At 41.2% G+C, this 24,679-nt stretch overlaps 1 protein-coding gene across 2 annotated transcripts in view; it reads right to left on the bottom strand.

Moving 5' to 3' along the window:
- The window catches only part of PRKCE (protein kinase C epsilon), a 560,544-nt gene that overhangs the window by 152,905 nt on the left and 382,960 nt on the right, over nucleotides 1-24,679 (bottom strand). For both annotated transcript variants that reach the window (XM_075064369.1, XM_075064370.1), the window contains one exon: nucleotides 19,487-19,660. In XM_075064369.1, coding sequence (XP_074920470.1) covers nucleotides 19,487-19,660 — 174 coding nt within the window. The remainder of the gene's footprint in view (nucleotides 1-19,486; nucleotides 19,661-24,679) is intronic.

Below are 24,679 nucleotides of genomic sequence, written 5' to 3'. Positions count from 1 at the left end.
AGAACAAAGCCAAAAACCTCCAGAGGTTCCCACCCTTACTTTTGAAAATCCGGTTTCCTGATTGGTCCTCTGGTCAGGTGTTTGGTTCCCTTTGTAACCCCTTTACAGTAAAAGAAAATTAACCCTTACCTTACCTATCTACTTATGACATGGGGGTCACTTACAGGCATAGGCATGTTACAGACAGCGCAGGGCTTAAACTCGGGAGACCGGAGCATGCCCCACCCAGGATGAAGTCCCCATTGGGTCTAACTACTAATTACTATCCAGGGCCGCCCAGAGGATTCAGGGGGCCTGAGGCAAAGCAATTTCGGGGGCCCTTTCCATAAAAAAAAGTTGCAATACTATAGAATACTATATTCTCGTGGGGGCCCCTGCGGGGCCGGGGCCTGGGGCAAATTGCGCCACTTGCCCCACTCCTCTGGGCAGTCCTGTTACTATCTACACTTAACAGCTACTTAACACTAACTAATAAAGAATCAACTATATACAAGACCTTAAGGCTCGAAGTCAGAAGACGAAACCATTGGCCCTTGCTAAGCAAGGAAAGGCACTCCGACTAACCACCATGGGCGGTAAGAAGGAACTGATGGGGTGAAGGGCCGGCGGCATCTTATATACCAACACATGAGCGCGGCACTCAAGGGGACCCTATGGATACGGCCCTACAGATACCGCTAAGGCAAAAATCTCTAACGACCGTGCATATGGGTGTGTGCACACCTAGAATGGAATTGACATGAGCAAGCACCAGAAGAACAGGTTTATAAATCAATAAATGGATTACACTCCTCAATATACTCCAGGTAGTTCTTTTCAACTACAAAAGAGAAAATGTAGACAATTCATTTAATAGGTAATTCCAGTATAGTTACAAAATAAATTGCTGAAATAAGTTTATAAATATTCTTTAATTTATCTCTGCTTCAGAATTTCAACGGGAGAACACTGCAGATTGAAAATTTAAACAAAATCTGAAAGGGGACTGACATCATTTTGTGGCATGTTTCTCAATGCATTATGCATGATGCCCTTTTGGCTGTGGCATGATATTGCCAGCTGTGGCTCCTTATTTACATCCCTGATGGGAAAGCACAACATACTGCAAGTCTGACATCTTTCTTTGGAACCTAATCTCTTAGGGACAGTAACCATAATGTGAGGGAAGTTCTAGCACAAGAGGTACATGTCATTTATCCTTATTACAATATGCAAAACATTTTGGTACATGTTATCCTTGATGATCCATCACGGAATTGCATGTCACGCTATCCATTGGGAATCCTGGCCTTTTTGCAGAAGCATGACTGTACTTTAGATAACGCTATTTCCAGTTGCTCAGATAGATTCGACGTTATCTCTTTAGAGTGTGGGAAAAGAGAAAATGCAGCCACAGTCATTGGAAGATTCCTTATGCTAAAAGCAACATCTGAAGAAATAACATGCCAGGAGCCAATTAAGACAACTGCATTACTATTTATATTGTATTATGTGATTTTTTTGTTTTCAGATGTGATTTTAATTGGTTTTCTTCCCTTCAAACTGTGAAGTGTCCAATCCCAGTATGATCAGGACTCTTACACATTTTTCTTCTATACAGTTTCTACCCTACACATTTCCGCTGTAGAATGTGTCTCATTCTTTCTTTCATGTAATCAACCTGGTATTACCTTTTCTCCTGTACTCTGCACTAATCTCTTGTAACCTCTTTTGGCAAAATGAAGTCAAGCAACAGATTTCATACATATATGAGCCAACATAGAAATGACAGGCATATAAAGAATTAGTGAAAACTGATAAATCCATGTAAAATCTGTAGTCCACAAATAATGTTTCCAGTTTAGTACTTTATCATAATCCTTCCCAGAAGCACAAATCTTTGTAAATATCTAGTAAGCTGGTAAATACCACGTGCTCATTTATTTTACTTGTACAGTAAACATGAGTTACTCTGAGCCACATTTTCTCCATACCTATTCAAAGCGATTATCTATTGCTCTCTTTACCTACTGGACATTTCTAGTTCTATAAATGCAACAGTGACCTTTAAAAGCATTAATTATATCTACTTAATTTTCCATACTTTCCTGTTTCCAGTACATGATTAATTCTTGGCAAAGCATATGGTTCTCACAGCTGAAAATACTGGCTATTCACTACTGTGACTTAGTCAGACAACAGGAGATATTGGGCCAAATTCTGCCATGAGACAAAATCCACTGAAGTCAACTAGGTAACACTGGTGCAACTGAGGGAACAATTTGGTCCTTTTTTGTAATCAGTATTGCAGGGTTAGAATTTTCTCGGTAGCTAATTCAATTTAGCTGTTACTGAGGAAATAAAACAGAAGACAAAAATGTTTCAAGATCTTTGACTAAACCACTGACCTATTGAAATATTTGAATTCTACAGTTTTCATCACTTTGAAGGGATTTCTTCAGCAGAACTGTTTCATGGAAACGAATAGCATGGACCTCTTCAGCCTTTCTACCTGTTGTATGGAAGCTTCAGTGTCTACTAGAACAATTTCTCAATCAGCTCAATGGCATATTTAGAATATAGCCAAATTTGTGTACTGTCAAGTTTTATAGCTGGTTCAAATCAAAAGTTGATAGTTATCTGACATCTATTTGGATGCCTTTGTGAAGACAGTAAGAGGTGTTAAGTCTGGTTCCTAATAGAAAGGTGTCTACATCCCTCAAATCAATATTACACTTGTTTTTTGGTCTCAGAAGGATTAAAGTACAAAATGAGTATGGAGACTGACCTGCTTGCTCTCATCCTCCGGGTCAGGGTTCAGACATGCTGAAAAACTGTGTGGGAAAATTTGTACAGCCACTGCTTGGGCTGTACCTGTTCTATGTATAAAAGAGTGGTTATTACAGGGTTATTGTTGTAGTGCCAGCTTAAGTGCAAGAGTGTAATAAGAAAAGTCAAAGAGGAGTTGAAGAATGGCTAGCCAAAAACTCCAAAGGTAATAACAAAATGTTTTTTTCAGTACATCAAAAGCAGGAACCCTGCTAAACAACCAGTGGGGCCCCTTGACAATCAAAATACAAAAGGAGCGCTTAAAGACAATAAAGTCATTGCAGAGAAACTAAATGGATTCTTTGCTTCAGTCTTCACGGCTGAGGATGTTAGGCTGAGCCAGCTTTTGTAGGTGACAAATCTGAGGAACTATCACAGATTGAAGTGTCACTAGAGGTGGTTTTGGAATTAATTGATAAACTCAACATTAACAAGTCACCGGGACCAGATGGCATTCACCCAAGAGTTCTGAAAGAACTCAAATGTGAAGTTGCGAGTTTGCGGAACTATTAACTAAGGTTTGAACGGTGTCCTTTTAAATCGACTATCGTGGTACCCGAATGACTGGAAGTTATCTGGAATATAACGCCAATATTTAAAAAGGGATCTAGAGTGATCACCAAAATTACAGACCGGTAAAGTCTAATGTCAAAGTACCGGGCAATTAGTCGAAACAATAGTTAAGAATAAAAAATTGTTCAGGACACAAAGAAAAAACAAAACTGTTTGAGCAGATAGTCAACATGGTTTTCTGTAAAGGGAATCGCACTTCACTAAATCTCATTAGAGTTGCTCTGAAAGACGTCAACAAACATGTGACAAGGATCCTGCTGGAACTAGTGTACTTCAGATTTCCAGAAAGCCTTGACAAGTCCCCTCTACCAAAGGCTTTCTTATGTAAATTAGGACATTGTCATGGGAATAAAGAGGGAGAGGGTCTTTTCATGGATGAGAACTGGTTTAAGGAGACAGGGAACAAAGAAATTAATTAAATTCATCAGATAGGAAAGGGGTAACCTTAGTGGGTGTTCCCCAGGGGTCAGTCGCTAGGACCAATGCCTATTCAAATATTATTCATAAATGATCTGGGTTGAAGAAAGGGTAAAGCAGTGAGGTGCAAAGTTTTGCAGATGATACACTAAACTGCTCAAGATAGCTTAAAGACCAAAGCAGATATGTGAAGAAACTTTCAAAGATCCACAAAACTAAGTGACGCGGGCAACAAAAACGGCCTCAAAATGAAATTTAATGTGGATAAATGTAAATAACTGCACGCTGGGGAAAAAAATAACCCCCAACTATATAGATACAATAATGATGGGGCCATTAGCTACAATATAAGAAAAGAATCTTGGCGTCACATGGATACGTCTCTGAAGATGATCCAGTAGTGCGCAGAGGCGTCAAAAAAGTTGAGACAGATGCAATGTTTAGGAATCATAAAAAGAGATAGAGAATAGCAGAGAATATGTTTTGCCCTTATATAAAACGCATGGTATGCCCACTATCTCGAATATGGTGTACAGATGTGGTTCTCCTCACCTCAAAAAAGATATTCTAAGCAACTAGAAAAGGTTCAGAGAATAAGGGAACTACAAATGATTAGGGTTTTGGGAGAGGCGTCCCATACGAGGGAAAGATTTAAGAGGCTAGGCCTCTTCACTTGGAAAAGAGGAGACTTAAGAAGGATATGATGAAGAGGTATATAAAATCTAGTAGTGATGCAGAGAAAGTGGATAAGGAAAAGTTATTTACTTATTTCATATACAAAGAACTAGGGACACCAAATGAAATTAATGGACAGCAGGTTTAAAACAAATAAAAGGAATTTCTTCTTCACACAGCACACAGTCGACTTTGTGGAACTCCTTACCTGAGAGGTTGTGGAAGGCTGTGGACTATAAACAATATTTAAAAGAACTGGATAAATTTATGGTGGCTAAAGTCTATAAATGGCTATTAGCCAGGGAAGGAATGGTGTCCCTAGCCTCTGTTCATCAGAGGATGGAGATGGATGGCAGGAGAGAGATCACTTGATCATTGCCTGTTAGCTTCACTTCCTCTGGGGCACCTGGCATTGGCCACTGTCGGTAGACAGATACTGGGCTAGATGGACCTTTGGTCTGACCCGGTACGGTCGTTCTTATGTTCTTATGCCTTCCACAAGCACTAAATTCACTTAAAATATATCTTTTTAAAATGTAGAGTCATTTTCTTACAATTGATGATATTATTATAATACAAAACAGTGTGGGGGGACTGTAAAGTTAAAAAATTACACACAGGAAAGAAAGTCACTGTGCCTGGGAAAAAATACACGAGTACTGAATACACTGTGTGATGCAGGAAGAAATGGATTAGTACACATGACGCAGGAGAAATGAAATATTTATGCTACTGTGCGTAGGAGGAGAAAGACTGCAGGCAAATTAAATGGAGAATTTCTCTTTCTCTGGGAAATAATTACAGCAGTTTTGTAAGCTATAATATACTAGCAAAACTACTGGGATATTTTCTGAGACAATAACAAAGTTCTCTCCGTATTTAAATAATATTTTGTGCTTCTTAGGACCACAAAGAACGTTAATTAATCCTTACAAGCTTCCCCTTTCCCCCATGAGATGTTATTATTCACCATTTTTAGGAGTTGTGGAAAGTGAGGAACAGAGAAATTAAATGACTCACCCAAGATCACACAGCGAGTGAGTTCAAGACCCAAGAGTAGAATCGAGAACCTCGGACTCTCAAGCTTGAGCTCTAACAATGACGTAACAGAACAGTCCATAGGGGTGCAGGATCAGGCAGCAGCAGCAGTTCATATATGACTGGTTTGTTCAGCTCCCAATGATTTATTTTTATTTACTTATTTTGCAGTTTTCTAGGAGTAGACACCAGGAAGTGTGAATGACAATATGTCCCTATATTTTATATGAGGAAGATATGGTATCCCTGTAACATTGTGAACATTACTATTTACCCTGTCACATTAGTAATGGAAACTATATTAATGTACATACAGCATCTCTGTGTATTCTTAGGGTTCCATTCTAAGGCTATTTCCACACTGCAGCAGGGGGTATAATTTGTATCTTGTGTAGATTTACCCATGCTAGCTGTAATCTAGTTAATTCACTAAAAATAGCAGTAAGGACATGGCAGCATGGGCTAGCAATGCATTTATATACCCAGAAAGGCCAAGGACGCTTCTATAACTTATGCTGAAGCCTACACCACTGCATCCTCACTGATATTTTTAGCAAGCTAACTAGATTTAAGCTAGCACAGCCTGCACAGGTACATCTACACCAGCTCCCCGGTTTGCAATGTAGGTGTAGCCTAAGGGACTGACTGTTCCTCTAAGGCCCGGTCCTGCATTAGAGGCAGTGTGGAGGCTCAGTGCATCCAGGGAACAGAGAGGAAACACAACTGACACCACCTCTCTTCCAGAACATAGCAAGACACTCCACTGCATATCCTTCTTGCCTTGGAGAGAGGACGAGAGAATACCGCATGACAGACGTGTACTCACAGTGCTTAATGTTGTACTGGAAGGCACTCAGACACCACGATGATGAGCGCAGTATAAGAACCTGAATAGAACAGAACAGAAGCATCTGTTCTCCCTCCACTTATGGCTGGTGAAGTGGGATTATGGATCTGCATCTTTGCCATTACTTTGAGGAGGTCATCATTGCTCTGGGTGCTCCCTGGATTTAAAGACTGCCTGTGCCCTGCCATTCCATGCATGTACAGAGGGGCTCCTTATGCCCTTTTAATTCCACCATACACAGGTGCCAGCACAAAGGTGAGGCACAATTTGACTTGTAATATATTGGAATAAAATATTAGATAAGAATCAACCCTACCTCCATCAAGAATACAAAGCATGTACTGGTAGCACATTAGAAGCTCAGTCATTTTACCAGAGTTATTGCATCTCATACAATGGAAACAATGCATAGGTCAAATTCAGAAGTGACATATAAAGTGGTATCAGCTGGACTCCCTTTCACTAGCTAACACCCACTCCACTTGTGTATAAGTGAGTTTATGCAGGTATAAGCTACACACTGAGAAGCAGATAGAAAGTGTAAAGTATCCCCTATCTGAATTTGGACCATAGTATGTAACACATAGAGTACAGAAAACTATCAAGTCTCAAACCCAGAATTATTCATTGTGACCCATGGAAACGTGAAGTGTGTGATAAACCTAAAAATTAGAATTATTACTTTGTGAGAGATTTAAAAAAACCCAACCCAGTGCAGTGGAGGTTTAGATGAAGATGCAAAAATGAATGTTTTGCAGATTCAACTCTTTTTCCCATGATGAAATACTCTGGTGTATAATTACCATTTACTGAGCTTGCTGCTGTTAAAAAAAAGTAATAAAGTGCCCAAACTAATCCTGCATTTGGAAAGAAGCTGCAGAAGAATCAGATCTTCATATACAGTTTTCTTTTTCCGGTGTCTTCCTACAGGGTGATATTGTTGTTTACTAGTAAAAGCAGCAGCTAACAAACATTGGGTAAAACGTTCTCTCTCAAATCACTCAAGTAAAACAGTGGCTCTTTCAGCATTGTTTAAACAATTAGTAAGGCATAAATGATAACCTGACAGATACCTAGGTAAGCATCAGTTTTCCAAGCTTCAGTTATTGTAATGGGCTTTGCTGTCACAGATACAGTTCATGCAGCCTACATTAGAGCCAAACAGTGAATAGCCCTATGTGGGAACACATGGGAAAGGAGACTTCCAGCCACAATCTGGATTTTGCATGCACCAAGTGGGAGGATTCAGGGAGTGTTACTGCTGCCAGTGATGCTAGGTGCTCCTAGCAGGTAGGTGCGCTATGCATCTTGCATGGTGTGGGGGACTATCAAGATCATTTAGTCTGACCTCCTGCACATTACTGGCCATAGAATCTCACTCACCCGCTCCTGTAATAGGCCTCTAACCTCTGGCTGAGTTACTGAAATCCTCAAATCATGGTTTAAAAGATTTCAAGTTACAGATAATCCATCATTTACCCCCCTAGTGTAAACCCACAAGCGAACCGTGGCCCATGCTGCAGAGGAAGGTGAAACCCCCCCAGGGTCTCTGCCAGTCTGACCCACAGGAAAATTCCTTCCCAAACTCAAATATGGCAATCAGTTAGACCCAGAGCATGTGGACTAGACCCACCAGCCAGACACTTGGGAAAGAATTCTCTGTAGTAACTCAGAGACCTCCGCATCTAGTGCTGCTGGGCATGTTTGCTTCTGTGCACATTCCCTCAGCACACACAGGGGCCTACTACTTAATTACATGCTTTAGTGGCAGAAGGCCTCCAACAACAGACTCCAGTATGATAGCCCATAGTATCTGGTAGCTATGTGCAATGTGCATGGTTGTGAGGAAAACTCACTTTTAGAAGTGAGAGAGGTTGGGGTCAGAAGGACGAGGCAAGCACCAGAGTCACGGGTCTGCTCCCTCCCCACCGTGCTTCCAGGGTCTCTCCACTGAATGGACCCTGAAAGCTAAGGTGTCTTCACACACAGGAGGAGGGGGAGAGGGAGTGGAACATCACCACTCTTGGCTGTTGTTTTGGCAGTGGCACTCACTGCTCCCTTGACCTCCCCCTGTGAATGTATTATTTGAGAGGTTCTTTGCCCCCAGTAACGCCATACACCACCCAGCCAGACTTGCGACAAAAGAGTAGACCAGAACTCTTGCAGAGGCTCCTGTTACAACATGAATAATCTTCATCCTTCTCAGCACCACCGTGAAATGTATCAAACAACTTAAAAAGCACAATCGGCCCTAAACACTGGATTTATTTAAACCAGCATTATTAAATTATTCCTCCCAGTTGAAAACAATTGCACCATTCATACAAACATGTCAATTTAAAAACACTTCATGAGGAACAAACAAAAATGATCATTAAAATAGTCACACGACTGAAGTGAAGGCAACACACCACAGAGTCTGCAAGGGAATGTGGATTCTGCAACAGATGTGTATTCAAGTTCTGCTTTCCCTACAAACCTCACTACGACATTTGTCCATTTTTGGAAGACGGCACCCTTGTCTCCTTTGATCTCTGCCAAAGCAGGATGTACGAGACAGACAATTTTGGCAGGAAAAATGTTGGTAAAGCTTGTGGGTGGTATTCTGAAAATGCATCTGTACTCAGACATGCCTCAACAGGAGTGGTAATGTGTTTCTCAATGGGGAAAGTGTGCAGAGTTCTACAATCTCTACGGAGAAAGCAGGTAGGTCCACACACTTTTGACTCCTCCTGCTACTCAAATAAGCTGCTGTCTGCGCTCAATCAATTCTGGTATAAAATCTACTAGACAAGCTGGATGGTGAATCTTCAGGTATAGCAGCAATTGGTATAGCTACACTAGTGCTGACTCCTAAATGTAGACAAAGGTAAACCAGGGTGAACCCTAATTATCTCAAATCAGTGCAGAACCTAGATTGCCCTTGTCTATACCAGTGTAGCTACAGTGAAAGCTGGTCATCGTTTGCTGAATCAGGGCTATTCCTAAGTGTGGACAAGGCCCCAGTAGGTTACTACTAGAGCAAAATGTGGAGCTGCAGCTGCAACACTCACTTTTACATATGCACACCAGAAGCAAGTCATGTATTTGGATTTGAAAAGGATGGTGAAAGAGTCCTATTCAGTTTCGATGCTGCAACAAATTCTCAAAATAAAATTTTTTACTGTCTTATAAAGAGAAGCTTTTAGATATTTTTGACTGATGCCTTCTTTAAGGCTGTGTCTAAACTATGGACCTTACAGTGGCACAGCTGTACCATCTCCTGTGTGCCACTCTCTGCCAGCAAGACAGAGCTCTCCCATCAGCTTCATTAAACCACCCCCAATGAGCAGCAGTAGCTATTTTGGCAGATATGGTGCTGTCCACACTGGCACTTTTGTCGGTGAAACTTATGTCAGTTCGGGAGAGGGGTGTTTTCCACACTCCTGACTGACATAAGTTTTGCCGACAAAAGAGCTAGTGTAGACAAAGCCTAAGTTACAGGATTAAGTACGGATATGGACCCTGAGGGAGTTTGACTGCTCTGATAGCTGGGTCTTGAAGTGTAAAACTAACAGGGCTAATGGCAACAATGGATCTTCAGTGAGCTAACCAGGCTTCAATAATCTTTCAAGAACAGCTAACAACGATTAAGCAGCATAGCAGCAAGTTTTACAAAATCAGGTCACCACGCCGGACACGGGAACTTGTGTGCATGAGAGACAATAATTACAGTATTTCCTCAGCCACTTTACCATCCCGACTATTCTCAACCACAACATCTACTTTTAAACAATGTACTGATCACTAAACAATCATAATGTGTTACTGCCTCTGGGATATCTAAATTAAGCACACAGCCCGAAGTAATTCCTGAAGTATCATACCCAGCACAATGTTATTACATCAGATTGTCGGGGTTACTCTGCACTGTACGATGCCTGAGTCATCACTAGATATTAGTCCTTTGTACATCTTTGCACTTCATGAAATATCTGCAGAGCAGGTGAACTTCATTTTGTTTGCACTTGTGATTTGAATAAGTCTGTTGGAACCAACTAATAATAAAACAGTATAAGTATTAGTAACGTCTGTTGTATATTGTATGTTTACCATTGATTCAATCCTCTCACACAGTTAACACTTACTGATGGAAAATTTGTCTCTGCTCAATGTATTAATGTACCCTGTGCTAAAATATTTTAGCTCTGATTAATCTAAAAGTTACTGGGGCTAATCCAGTGGTTTGTTACACATACACAATCCCACTGAAGACATAGGCATAACAAAATTGAGCCATACAAAATTTCTAATCTGACACTAACCAGTAACATAGGGCAGTGCAAACTTGTCCTAAACAGATTACACCCATATAGCAACTACTGCATAATGAGTTTAGCTGCTTAGCAACCAAAGCACAAGAATACCAGGTAAAATGGATTAGAAACCTCTGATTTGTCTCAGATAAATGTAACTGGCCAGCCAGTGAGATTAATTTGCACTGAAGATCTCAAATGATACCACCCTGAGGTATTATCACACAAGACATTTACTAGCCTGTTAAATAAACATAAGGGGGAAAAAAACTTTCTTTAACATGATCAAGAACTATTTTTCCCCACTTACAAATATGCTACTTCTTAAAGGAACTCTGCCAGACTAAAAATCATGTAACAAAACAAAAAATATTACCTTTGTTACTTATACCACCTTATATTAAAAAAAAAAGAGCTTTTAAAATCTTATTTACTTTTCATCATTTATACTGTCTGTTCAGCTTTGAGTACTTCATTTTTAGGAATAAAAATAGACTAGTCCATTCCACTTCCTGGTTCTCATGCTATCCACAGTACCGCAGTGTGTGAATTGGGAAAACTGCATGGGAATATTGAAACAAACAAACAAACAAACATTTAAACAAACAAAAACCGGTTTGCACTGTCATTTAAATAACAATACATACCATCTCCATTAGTATTAATTTCTGTATGTTTATTTTTTAGCAAACTCTAATTTTTGGATGCAAACTTCCTGATAATATTGACATTTTTAGTCAGCAGTTAGGGAACTAAGGCATAGATTCTAATTTTTTTTTGTTTCTGGTATCAGGGGCCATATATACATACAGTGAGAGATTGCCCTTGCGACAAAGAGCGTACAGTTTAAATAGACAAGCCAGGCAAAGGATGGGAAACATCAGTGCTTTAAATACAAGAACATCCTTCCAGCAACAACAACAACAATGTGCTAGGAGCTGCACAAACAGAAAGGAAGAAATGGTTCCTACACCGAAGGGCTCACAATCTAACGGTATGTCTACGGACAATGGCAAGCTGTGGTAGTGCAATGTGCCACTGTAGCACTGTAGTGTAGACCAGTGGTGAGCATGCAGCCCATCAGGGTAATCCACTGGCGGGCCGCCGATTGTTTGTTTACATTTGCATGGCATCCGCAGCTCCCAGTGGCTGCGGTTTGCCGTTCTCGGCCAATGGGAGCTGCGGGAAGAGGCGCAAGTTGCCCTACATCAACAGAAGAGGTTCTTCCATCAATGTAGGTAACCCACCTCTCTAAGATGTTGACAGAACAATTCTTTCATCAACCTAGCTGCACTTACAATGGGAGTTAGGTGACCTAACTACATTGCACAGAATGTGAAATTTTTCACAGCTCTGAGCAATGTAGCTAGGTCAACCTAAATTTTAAGTGTAGACCAGGCCTAACACAAACAAGCAGTATGGGAATGGTACAACATATAAGTGAACTGGTCAATGTAATCTATTGAAGGTGAAGTAATTTTTAAAAATAAAGCTGCATAGTTTATAATGGTATGTCTTTCGCCTACTCACTATTAGTTGGCTGATTTCTAGTAGGTGGAACAGCAGAGTGGGTCTTTGAGACGGATCTGAATGTGGAAAGATGAAAGGCCTTACAGACTAGCTCAGGGACTGTGTATCATGCAGAGGATAGATTGCTTTGAGCATTTAACCACTGTAGGAAAAGCCCATTCTCATCTTGGGAAGGAGAAATTTTAGTGTCCATGTTAACCTTCCTGGTTTTCTCTGATCTTAATTTGTTTACACAATTAATTACTATTCCAAGAGAAGTTACTGTAGGGCTGATTGTAAATCTTCCATAAGATGTGAATTGTAGAGGAAATCTGAGTATCACTCAATAGGGAGATTGTTCTGCTAAAAAGAATGTCTTCAGTGCAAACTGGAGGATGTCTATGTATAATGCAATTTGGCCAAAGGGAAACATTTCTGTGAAAAGGCTATTGATATTTTGAAAGCTACATTAGAGTAACAGCCTGAAAGATTTAACAAGGAGCACAAAGTTGGTCTAAAACCAAAAGATGACACAGTAATGTAAGCATTAACTATTTCAATGCTGATCATTTTATCAGATAACATGAGAGTGGGACACAGGAGTAGTGGAGGGTAGGAAATACTGAGGAAAGAACAGAGGGAACCCACTAATTGAGGAAACAAGGAGAGGAAAAAGAGAAAGGAGGATGGGGGAAGAAAAGAAACAAAGGTCAGAAAAAGCAGAGGTCCTGAAAGGAAGCTTGTGTTCCCACTGAGGGATGCTGAATGCAATAAGAAGATACTATACAGATCATAATGATGACAATAAAAAGGTTAATAACTACCTAAAGGCTGTAACCTATCATAGATCTTTATGCAAGCTTCCCATTGCCATAGCTGTACATGGAAAGTCGTATGTTCTTCTCCATTTTCTAACCTGGCCCCCAGACAATAACTAAAAATGGGATGTCACCTTCTGCACAGAGTGAGTTGAAATCCCTGCTGAGCATACTCGGATAAGGTGAAAAATGGAATCGCTTCCATAATATATGAATGCTAAACGATACTATCTGTTTGTCTTAGGGTTTCATACTGTTGTCTTTCATCCCAGTATCCAACTACCTGCCACATAAGAACTGACAGCAATAGCAAAGTCACTATTTCATGCTGTCTCAGGCTCTTGTCCCTTTTCTGAGGTCAGGATTTCCTTTTCTCTCTCTCTCTCGTTAATTACTTTTCTTCTGACACTAATGCCCCTCTTCTGATAACAGTGTTGCCCCTTCTTCTGACACTAATGTCTTGCTTCTGACATCAGATTTGCCCTGTCGAGTGGTAGCAGAATTCTGGGGTCCTGCAGGCTTCCTTCCTAGTGGAGGGAAATCAGAGGTGCAGAGTCTGGGAAAACCCTAAGTTTAGCTTCTCTCATTTACACATATAGACACACCTGTCCTGGAACAGAGGCAGTCAAAAACAGCATGCAGAAAATGCCCTTTTCTAGAAATCTCCCTGCTATTGAGATTCTCTTGAAGGAAAGCTGTATAACAAAACTCCCAACAACACAGCATTTCCTGAAAGGCTAAAATCTTGCCCACATACTAAGAAAAAAACCCACACTTGCAAGACCATATACTTGCACCATCTAGTGTATATTTCCTGCTAGTCTTACCAATAAACATCGGAAAAATTATATTAGCCAATATTTTTTCCTCTACATTCTCCATTAGCAGATGAAGCATGGTCTAACAGTCTGAAAAAAGGATTGAGAGCCAGAAACTTGAGTTCTAATTCAGACTCTGGTAGTGACTCATTGTTTTCACATTAGGGGAAGTCACTGAGGCCAAAAGTTCCCAAAATGGCTATTAATTTTGAGTGTCAACTTTAGACACCTCTGAAAACCACACTCAAAGTGTCAAGTTGGGTATTTAAAATTTGAGGAAGCCAAAATTAGCAGTCACTTTTGGCCTTAATTGCTACCATTTGTACAATGGAGATAACAATGCCTACTTATTACACTTCCATGGCAGGGCTGTTCTTGATATTAATGTATGTTCATAAAGCACTTTGAAGATTAAATAAATATATTGTTTAAATTACTGAAATTTCTCTTCCAGAAACCTGGTTTATAAAACAAACACAGAAGACCAATGAACTGGATAAGTATGTCTTAAATGAGTCACATGATGATCTATAAATGACAGATAGCATGGAAGTTCAAACTAGCCAGTTTATTCCTCTTGCCCACATCATTTTAATGAAACTTTTATGATAGCTAATGCCATCTGTAATAAGTACACAGTATCCTGTGCTGCCCCACCTTACTAGCACCTCTTTATTCCTTGTATTACTCCTGCATGCCCAAAGTACAAGCTAATGACTTTGAAATTTTTTTTAATCAAATCTAGAACCACAAATATGACACGTGCACAAACACGTACAAATGCACACACATTACATATTCATATTAAAATGTGTAACTCTTTTCTAACAGAATGACAGAAATGCATTAAATTGCTAGATTTTTCTTTAGAAACGACACATACTATCCTTGGAGAAATATTCCAGTATAGAAGAGAGGCGAGATGATGTTGTGGTTAGGGCACTAAACTGGGATTCATGAGACCTGTGTTCAGTTCTTAGCTCTGCCACAGACTTCCCATGTAATATCTCTCTGTGCCTCAGTTCCCCATTTATAGAATGGGCATAATGGTTACGAACCTCATGAGGGCTTGGGGGAATAACTATACTGTCAGATTCATGAGGAAGAAAAATCTCCAATGCAAATGCACCAGAAAGCTGACTTTAAACATTCATAAATCCATCTGTTAAAACTAATTTTCTACAAAATTGTTTTGATGTTAATTAACATCTCAGTATAATTAATAGATTATAAGGCAAAAAGGGACAATTATCTAGTCTGATCACCTGTCTATAAAACAAACCATATTTGAAGCATCTAGCATTCTTCATTTTTCAAATTATTCCAGCATTTACATTTCCTACTGAAAGCATATTTTATTCTATGTTCAAGTAACTTCAAACACTGAGCTGGTTTTGATCAATCTTTTAGAAAAGTTTACCTTTAGGGTTGAGACAAAACATGAAAAAAATTCAGCTGCAAAAGGTTTTATTTTAGGAAGTTAGGAGCAATTCTTTTCATGATTTTATTTGAATTAATTTATTCAACATCTCCCTCTGCATTATTTGTTCAGTTTATAAATTATGTGAACAACAGATGGGAGTTTCATAAAAGTTTTCAAACAACATCTTTTAATTTTCTGCTAGCCTCCCAGTTCAGCAAAACACATGCTTATACCCATCCCCGTTCACCAAGAACTTCAATACGTGCTTGGCTTTCATGTCAATGGATTTAAGCACTTGCTTAAAATAAAACACATACTTACATGATTTGCTCAGATGAGACCCTCGTACAGATTATGGTTCCAATCTTGAAGTCAAATGGGACTATTCACGTGATTAAAGTTAAGCATGTGTGTAAATGTCTGCAGGATATGGACCCAAGGTATGTTCCTGACAGCCTTCTCATCTGTGTGGGGAGGCTGTCTGACACTTGCCAGTCAAAACTGAGAAGCATTGTTAAAGCAATATTAACATGTAAGTGTATATCCATATTAGCATCCACTTGGCATAGTTCCTGAATTGGGCCCATGGCTTTCCAAAATAATTTAAAATATTTTCCATAGTATATCAATGATGACTATAAGATAATTTAGAAAAACATCTTAATGAAAAGGATATCTAAACAGATTAAAATGTCTACTTTACGAAGAGACAAGGTAGGTTTGGTAATATCTTTGATTGGACCAACTTCTGCTGGTGAAAGAGACAAGCTTATAAGTTTATACAGAGTTCTTCTTTAGGTCTTCTCTGTGTAAACTGGCAAGATTGTCTCTTTCACCAATAAAAGATGGCCCACTCAAAAGTATTAGCATACCCACCTTCTCTAATATAAGGGACCAACATGGCTACAACACCACATTATGAAGGCAAACACTACAGTGTATCTTGCCACACAATCTGTACTGAGTAACTTCTCTGCACTGTCTGCACAGTTTTAATTATACTTTACAGCATGCAAGGGAAAGCTCCCACTTTTTAGAAATGTTAATTTTTGTGGGGAAGGGAATAAAAAATAAAATGAAGTCACATATAGAAAAAATCCATAAAGTACTTTGGCAATTAATATAATGCCAGTCTTCCCCAATATGACCAATAAGACATATCTGAATTGCAGGATCATTATGGTAGGACCCCGTTCTGAGGTTCTCAGCACCTTGATCTCCTACTGCAGACAATTTTATTCTAAATAATTAATCCAACACTTATGTTTGAAACATTGTTGGCTCCACTGTGCAAAAGCCTTTGTCTCAGCAAAGCTATTTTTATTGTACACAGTGCTTGTTTAAGAACTGTTTCCCTACCTGTTTTTTTTAATTGGAGCTGAGCAAATAATTCAGTGAATAATATAGCTGTTTCCCCCCCAATTCACAAACAGTTTACAATTTTTGCTGATGTATTAATTATGTTTATATACAATTTCTACAAAGAGTCCTTTGTAGATTGTTCACAAGCAGTTCTTTGAAATATTACATTATTGAGATGTGTTGCTTTGTTTTGACTGGACACGGGTCACATGGTATTTTTTGTTGTTGAACAGGACAAGCTTAATTCTTAAAGACTCCACTTTCTTGTGAGAATTACAAGTTCAGCTTTTGCTCTCTGCTAATATAACATTTGAGTGAAATCAGCCCCTGTATAGAATGCTAGCACAATGTCTATGCATGATTAAAGTTCCACATAAACCAATGAGGGTCCCACTATTTCCCATAGGAGACTGTATCACAGCCAGATATACCTCACTGTGTCTTGGAACACTTGTTAGGTGTCTAGTTAGTTAATTCAAGTTACATTCAAGTTATAACTGACCACAAACTCTAGTCTAGTTATTCTCCTTGAGAGAGGGGAAGTACTGAATAGACTCTTTGGTGGAGAGATGGCCTAAGTGGAAGCAAAGTGGGAGGAAAACAGAGGACTGAGAGGATGTCAGTGGGAGCTACAGACAAATTTTCGGATCTCTTACACTGGGAAATGCCTTGGAGAGCGGGAAGAATACAATTCAGAAGTGTCAGGGGAAAGACGGTATGGGCTGGGAATGGAAAGGGAGGGAAAGCACCAATACAAGCAGGGAGGAAACAGCGGTGGCATAATTTACCTTATGCAAAGCTGGCCTTTATTGATGTTAACATTCCCCAGTCACATGACTTGTATCAGCAAGATGGTATATTTATTTACCTTTCAGGAGGTCTGGTCTCCCTTAGTCTTGAAAATTTCTCTCTGATGAAATCTATTTCCTCCAAATGCCTCCTCTATTATTGTAAGAGTAGTGTGTTCAAACATTCTAAAACTCAACTGACATTCCAATTAGCATGATCCTCAGATTCTTTGAAGTCTCTTTGGTAGAAATAAACTTCATTTGGATTTTTTTCATATATGTTCCTAACACATTATTTGTGCTAGTGTCAGAAGACGTGAAAGGCTGAAAACCCCACTACTTTAAATACTGTGAGATTATGCCAACAATCTGCTAATGGAAAATTTGAAAACTGTAATCTAGATACTACTGACAATTTTCCTACAACACACTAAACACATTTCTCATCTTCTTAATCAACTGTTCAGTTAACAATTTTTCCTGAGAATTCTGTTCAAAAACCTTTCAGGCTTAGACACTCCATAACTGCATACAACTAATTACCACAATTGCACATAAAGCCATAACATATTCATATATAAGCCAGGTAAACATTTAACTACTCGTTTGTGCATATACATGTTTGGTTCTGCTATCAACTAGACAGTATGATTTTTGTTATGCCTATGTTGGTTTAGTGACTTTGAATTAGTAACAATCGGCTAATTTCTCCCGGGTTTAACGCCACTTATTTTAACAGTTACACCAACAATGACTTTCCCCCGAGAATTCAAAAGTCATTCTTTGTTGAAAAAGAACCCTGAACTCAGGACTTGGCTGGTAAGTAATACAACTGAATTTTAAGTATTTTATTTTAAATATAAACATTTATTTATTTATAGATTTTAAGTCTAAATATTGCATTTTCTCTAAGGACCAAATCCTGGTCCCATTTAAGTTAATGACAAAATTTACATTGACTTAAATGGGGCTAATGATTTGGAACATGTAATATTTTAAAAGAACTTTTTAAGATTACAGATGTTTTTAAGGTTTTAACCAGATACAATAATTGATATTCTATCAACAAAACTGCTTATTTAGGCTTTATTCTGCAGTCCTTAGGCAAAACTCCCACTGAAGTCAACGAGATGACACAAAGTATGAGAGAACCTTTATCTACCAGGTGAAAAGCAGATGACTGTTGTCTGCTCTGCTGGATGACAGATGGAAATAAAGGTCTATGGGGATGAAGTATGGTAATTAGCACTGAATATGACTAGTCTCAAACATCTTAATTAAACAGTTTCAGAGAGTCTAGACAATTCACTCACCATCCAAACAGAACATTTCAGCTTACAGAGTGCTTACATTTTGGTAGCAACCCCAGTCTGCAGAGGGATTCCATATCAGAAATCCCTAATGGTGAACACACAGTGGAGAAGGGAACAGTTTAGGGAGTAAAGATCTCACTATCATCGTTTGCTGTCCTCCTACCTCATGGACAGCATTAGTTTTACAGGAGTTGATTTGAAGGGCAACATATCTGCCTCCTCTTCTTTTTGAACTCTACAAACATCAGCTTCATTTTACGGCATAAGAAACTGAAAATATGAACCGCAGGAGGGTTCTCCTGTAATCTTATTTCTGTCAGAGTTAACGAAAACAGAGTTTTAATGAACCATTTAGGTATCTCTTTTTCTGCATACTGGACACTAACAACATTTTTATCTCAGTTATGCAAGCCACTGATATATCCTATTCTTGTATACAGAAACCCCAGAAAAGGATAACTCAGTAACCTATTGTTATTTCTCTACTGCCATCTTCTGGCATGTACAAGGCAACACAGTATTTATGCTGGTTAATAAGGGCATTACATTTCCCATGAAGATTCTGTTTGGGCAAGCAGTGAGCTGGATATACTATTTTCCTTTGATTTCTTGACAACATGCAAATTAAAAGGAGAGCCCATTCAAATTTCATTTTTCTGAGGCGTCAATGAAATCCTCTAAGAAATATTTCAAAACATTGTGCATTGATACCTTTTATGCAGCTTAATTTTGAACTTCAAGTACTTAATACCGTTGTATAGCTCTCTTGATGAAAGTTAACCAACAGGCTTATTTAGCATACCTTGGTCTGGAAGCAGCAGTAAAGTTGTGTTAGATAGGGATGTTTCCGTGCTAATGCCAGAATTCTCTTTTCTGTCATTGTACAGTCTACATCATCATCTTGAAGGATGACGTCTTTCTTTAAGACTTTCACCGCATATACTTCATCTTTACCTTTTAGCTCAGCTAGCATGACCTAGAATCAGCAGAAAGCTTTGCTTATACACAGCACATATAATCACACAAATATATGATACATGACAAATTTAAACGCAATTGAAAAAATGTGTAGAGATTTGAAAAGTACAGAACAATTGAAAGGATAACTGCATTCACAAGGGGAAGATAACAGAATACCCACCGACGAAGTGGGTATTCACCCACGAAAGCTCCATGCTCCAAAACGTCTGTTAGTCTATAAGGTGCCACAGGATTTTTGCTGCTTTTACAGATCCAGACTAACATGGCTACCCCTCTGATACTTGCATTCACACGGCACTCTCAAGTTGCCTATTTTACGTAGCAAAGTAGCTGAAGAAATTCACATTTTAAAATGGACACTTTAGACCTTTGAATATCAGCCACACAGTGTATGCTTCATTCAGTTTAGTTAAGATTGCAGGCAGTTAACTCCTTGTTATCCAGTACCTTACAGTTTGCCTTCTGTGCCCTACTGCTGAGATCTGGAAAATAGGGAAGGGGACAAAGCTAGAGCACAATGTGGGTTTACTTTCCTTTTTGGAAAGTGCTGCAACGATTTTGTCATTCTGTAGAACAATGCACATCACTATGAAAGCCTGAAAAGAGCACCCAAAATCAGCACCTATTTGAGGGAAAAGTCCTGTCCCATTCAAACCTGAGTTTGGCTTGTCTAGGTGTGGTACAGAGGTACTCTGCAGAGACTAATTGGGGTATTGAGGAATAAGGAGGCAAAGAACTGCTCCAGAACTGGTACTGCAGGAACCCTACATATGCAAAGACCTCTTTATTATGGAGGAATCAAGAACGGATCTGTGTAGCAGCAGATTCCCATGTTCCATCCCTATCTCTTAATCACCACAGAGCATAGCACACTGAAAAGAAAATTACTGTAGATCTGCATAGCTCCAGCTCCACACATTCCCTGCTGTCCTCACTCACTTTCAATAGTACGTCTACACTGTGAAAAAAAACCTGTGGCAGCTGGCCTGAGTCAGCTGACTTGGGCTCATCACGAGGCTCAGATTGCAGGGCTATAAAATTGCAATATAGATGTTTGGGCTTGGATTGGAGCCCAGGCTTTGATACCCTTCCCCTCACAGAGTCTGAGCTCTAGCCTGAGCCCAAATGTCTACATGGAAATTCTATAGCCCTGCAGCTCGAGCCCCATGAACCTGAGTCAGCTGACCTGGACACTGAGACTCGGTGCTATGGGTTTTCAATCACAGTGTAGACATATCCTCTGCAGTGGGTATGTCTATATACCCAAAGTGAGCCCTCTGAGAATTAAAGCTATGAAGTATGCATGGTGTTTTCCGTCCTCTCACAGACTCCTGCTTCTTCCACTTACTGCCTAGGAGTGGAACTGCATCAGTTCTGCTGCCTAAGGGAAAAGATTTGCCAATTTGGAAATGATTACTCCTTGTTCTCACATGCCATCATTATTATCTTCTTAGTGCTACTTCTGAACTAAGATAAATCCTTGCAAAATATTCACAGTGAGGAAGATCAGACCAGTCAGTAAATTATTACTCATTTTTATTCATAGAATCATAGAAGATTAGGGTTGGAAGAGACCTCAGGAGGTCATCTAATCCAACCCCCTGCTCAAAGCAGGACCAACACTAACTAAATGATCCCAGCCAGGGCTTTGTCAAGCCAGGTCTTAAAAAAAACGGTTACTCACCTTTGTAACTGTTGTTCTTCGAGGTGAAAAGGCTGGAGGTTTGAAACCTGAAGCCATGAGATGCTCCTCGTCGTAACGAGGCCTGGAGAGAAGCTCTGGCCGCCTTTTCCTTCCTCCAAGAGGGCAGTGAACTCTTGCGGGAAACTTGATGGAGAAGTCCATAAATTTATTCACCGTTATCCAGGTGTATCTATAGGGGCTAAGCAGGGCTTATTGATTTGCCACGCAGGGCTATAAGCCCTTGCAGAATACACCTTGCGCTGAGTAGGTCATTCGCCTAGCCCCTTTGATTCGGGCTGGAACCTGTTGGCCATAGCCGTCCTTTTTTCTTAACCACTGAATGACTAGTGAGAGGAGAGGATGGACAGAGCAGTAGTTGTACCTCCATGAGTATCGGCATTCACCTGGATGGTCCGAATAAACGGGTAGGGCCCCTCTAATGGCAACCGCCGATAGAATGTCCACTACGGTCCACTACTCCGGGACGCTATCTGGAGTCGCTTAAGTGCTACCCCATGTAGGTCCTGATCGGTCTCAGTTGTTGTAGGGCACGCCAGAATCACGTCCGAGCATAAAGCTGTCCACGAGGGAAACACTGATGCATATCCGGATGCCATGGAGATGCTGAAAACCATGGGCAGAGTCTGACTCTACAGACTGCCAACTCGGCACCTGACCATGTAATGAAAGGTGCACTGTACCTGAACGAGATCCGGACCTGCGACCAAAGCAGTGCGGAGTTGACCGAGATCTTGAGTTTGGAGCAGCTACAGGGCATCACAGGCTGAAGGCAGTGCTGGAGCCAGAATGGGCCAGATTATTGGGTCCGTGTAACGGGACACCAGCCTGTGCGGCGATTGCGACCGGTGCCAAGGAGAACAGCATCGGGATGCAAGTGGCGTCGGGAGTGGGGAGCGCTGATGGGATTGACATCTGCGGACTGTGATATGAACGTGCCGCTCTGCTGCTGCTGACAGAGGGTCGTATCAAGCCGGCTTGCCAAGAGACTGTATTACCCGCACCGGTGGTGCGGGGTTCAGGCAGCATCACTCTGTCATGGCAATGAATCCCTTGCTGTGGAAATGTCTCTGGCGTGGAGGGACAAGTAACTCGACCACAGTGGTACCGGGGAGCTGTCAGGCACCGGATTCGACGGCCCTTGTGACGGAATCGACAGGCTGACGTGCCAGTGCCTCAGCAAGGTCGGTGCCGGCGATCCAGCTTAGACAGGCTCTCTGTCTGCGTGCCGTTCGCATGGGAAGCGTAGGGAGCAAGGGATCGACCACGCGGCGCGGGGAGCAGTCAGGCACTGGATTCAACACCCTTGTGGGACCGGATCGACGGTGCTGACGTTGTCGGTGCCGCGGCAGGTGTCGGTGCCGGGGATCCGACTAGAATGAGCTCTCTGGCTGCGTGCCGTTGGCAGGAAGCAGCAAGGAGCAGAGCTCAACCAACGGCGTCCGGGGAGCGGCTAGCACTGGATTTGACGCCCTTGTGGACCAGGATCGACAGTGCCGCATTGTCGGTGCGTGGCAGTGTCGGTGCGGGTGATTCGACTTAGACGAGCTCTCTGCTGCGGTGCAGTTGGCAGCAGAGCAGCAGGAGCAGGAAGCTCAACCACGGCGATGCCGGGAGCAGGCAGGCACTGGATTCGACATGCCGGCGGGACCGGAATCAACGGTGCCCGGTGTCCTCAGTGCTCTGCAGGTGTTGGTGCCAGGCGATCCACTTAAACAGCTCGCTGGCTGCAGTGCAGTGCACAGAAGCACAGGAGCAGGGAGCTCAATCACGCGTGTGCCGGGAGCTGTCGGGCACTGGCAGGAGGATCGTGGGCTTCCTCAACCTGAGAGAGAGGACGGTGCGAGTCGACTTCGGTGCGGTAACAGCCGGTGCCGGTGGGGTCCGGTGCGAGGAGGCGCTTCTGTCCACGAGTAGCCACGCTCGGTGAGAAGGTGGAGGGGAAATGAAAGTGTTGCTCCATTTGTTCTCGCTTAAATGCTTGCAAATGGGCACTAGCTGTGAATGCGATCCCCAAGGCACCATAAAGAGGAGTTCGTGTGATCTCTGTCAGCAACGGCCTGAGATCGGCAAGCACAGTCTAAGATCGTGAGCCGGGCATGGGCTCCGCTCCGGTGCGGGGAAGGGCTACTCCTGAACCCGCAACTAATATAACATCTATCTAGAAGAAAAATGCCTAATATATATAATATATATATATATATATATAAAGGATTCTAACTTATACTATATACACAAGAACTACGAGTAGCTAGGGAAGTGGAGGTCAGCTAAGCTGCGCTCCATGTTCAACGACAGACACGGCGGGTAAGAAGGACTGAAGGGCGGCTGGGTCGGCAGGGTATATACCCGGCACAATAGCGGCGCCCCAGGGGCGCCTGCCGACCCACGAGTGTTGCTAGGGAAATTCTCCGACGAACATGCACGGGTGCGGCACACCAACTGGAATGATATGAGCAAGCACTCGAAGAAGACCATTAAGGATGGAGTTCCACTAACTCCCTAGTAACCCATTACAGGCTTCACCACCTCTTAGTGAAACAGTTTTTCTAATATCCACCTAGACCTCTGGCAATGCAACTGAGAAGCATTGCTCCTTGTTCCTTCACTGCCACCACTGAGAACAGCCTAGCTCCATCCTTTTTGTAATCCCTCTTCAGGTAGTTGAAGGCTGATATCAAATCCCCCTCATCCTCTTCTGCAGACTAAATAAGCCTAGTTCCTCAGCATCCCCCATAAATCATGTGCCCACCCCATAATTTCGTTAATTTTCCCCTTTTCTCCCCCAAAAGTATGCTAAATATTAACAGCTTAATTAGGGTCCATGCAAATCTGCATGCAGAAAAACTGCATGCTCATTTTTCAAGCACTAGCACTAGTGAAAGCAGCCAGTAGATCAACACTGTGTAGGCATGTGATGGAATTATACAAGCTTCATTCATGCAAATCATTGGTCAACTCAAAGTCAAACTCAGCAAAACACAGAGCTTTGCAAGGTTTTCATCAAGCCATTAATGGGCTCATGTTTGTTCAAAATATAGTCCAGGCTCACTGAAAGGTTTAAACACTGACTAATCTTATCTGGGTTCACACAAAATGAACCAAAATCAGGAGAGGTCTGCCTGGCCTGGGGGGCGGGGTCCTTAGGACAGCTCCGCTTCAAATATTTTGCTTTCTTTGTTGAGAAAACGTGATTTTACTATTGTAGTGTTAAGGGACACAATGCAACTATCGCAGAATGAACTGGATTATATCTCGGTCTATTTCATCATCAATAGAATCACCAGGCTGTGCTACTGAGCTAGAGAGGGA

Source organism: Chelonoidis abingdonii, chromosome 3 (genome assembly GCF_003597395.2).
Source record: "Chelonoidis abingdonii isolate Lonesome George chromosome 3, CheloAbing_2.0, whole genome shotgun sequence".
NCBI classification, from domain to species: domain Eukaryota; kingdom Metazoa; phylum Chordata; order Testudines; family Testudinidae; genus Chelonoidis; species Chelonoidis abingdonii.
The sequence above is the reverse complement of the archived record's forward strand: the minus strand, read 5'-3'. Positions and strand labels throughout refer to the sequence as shown.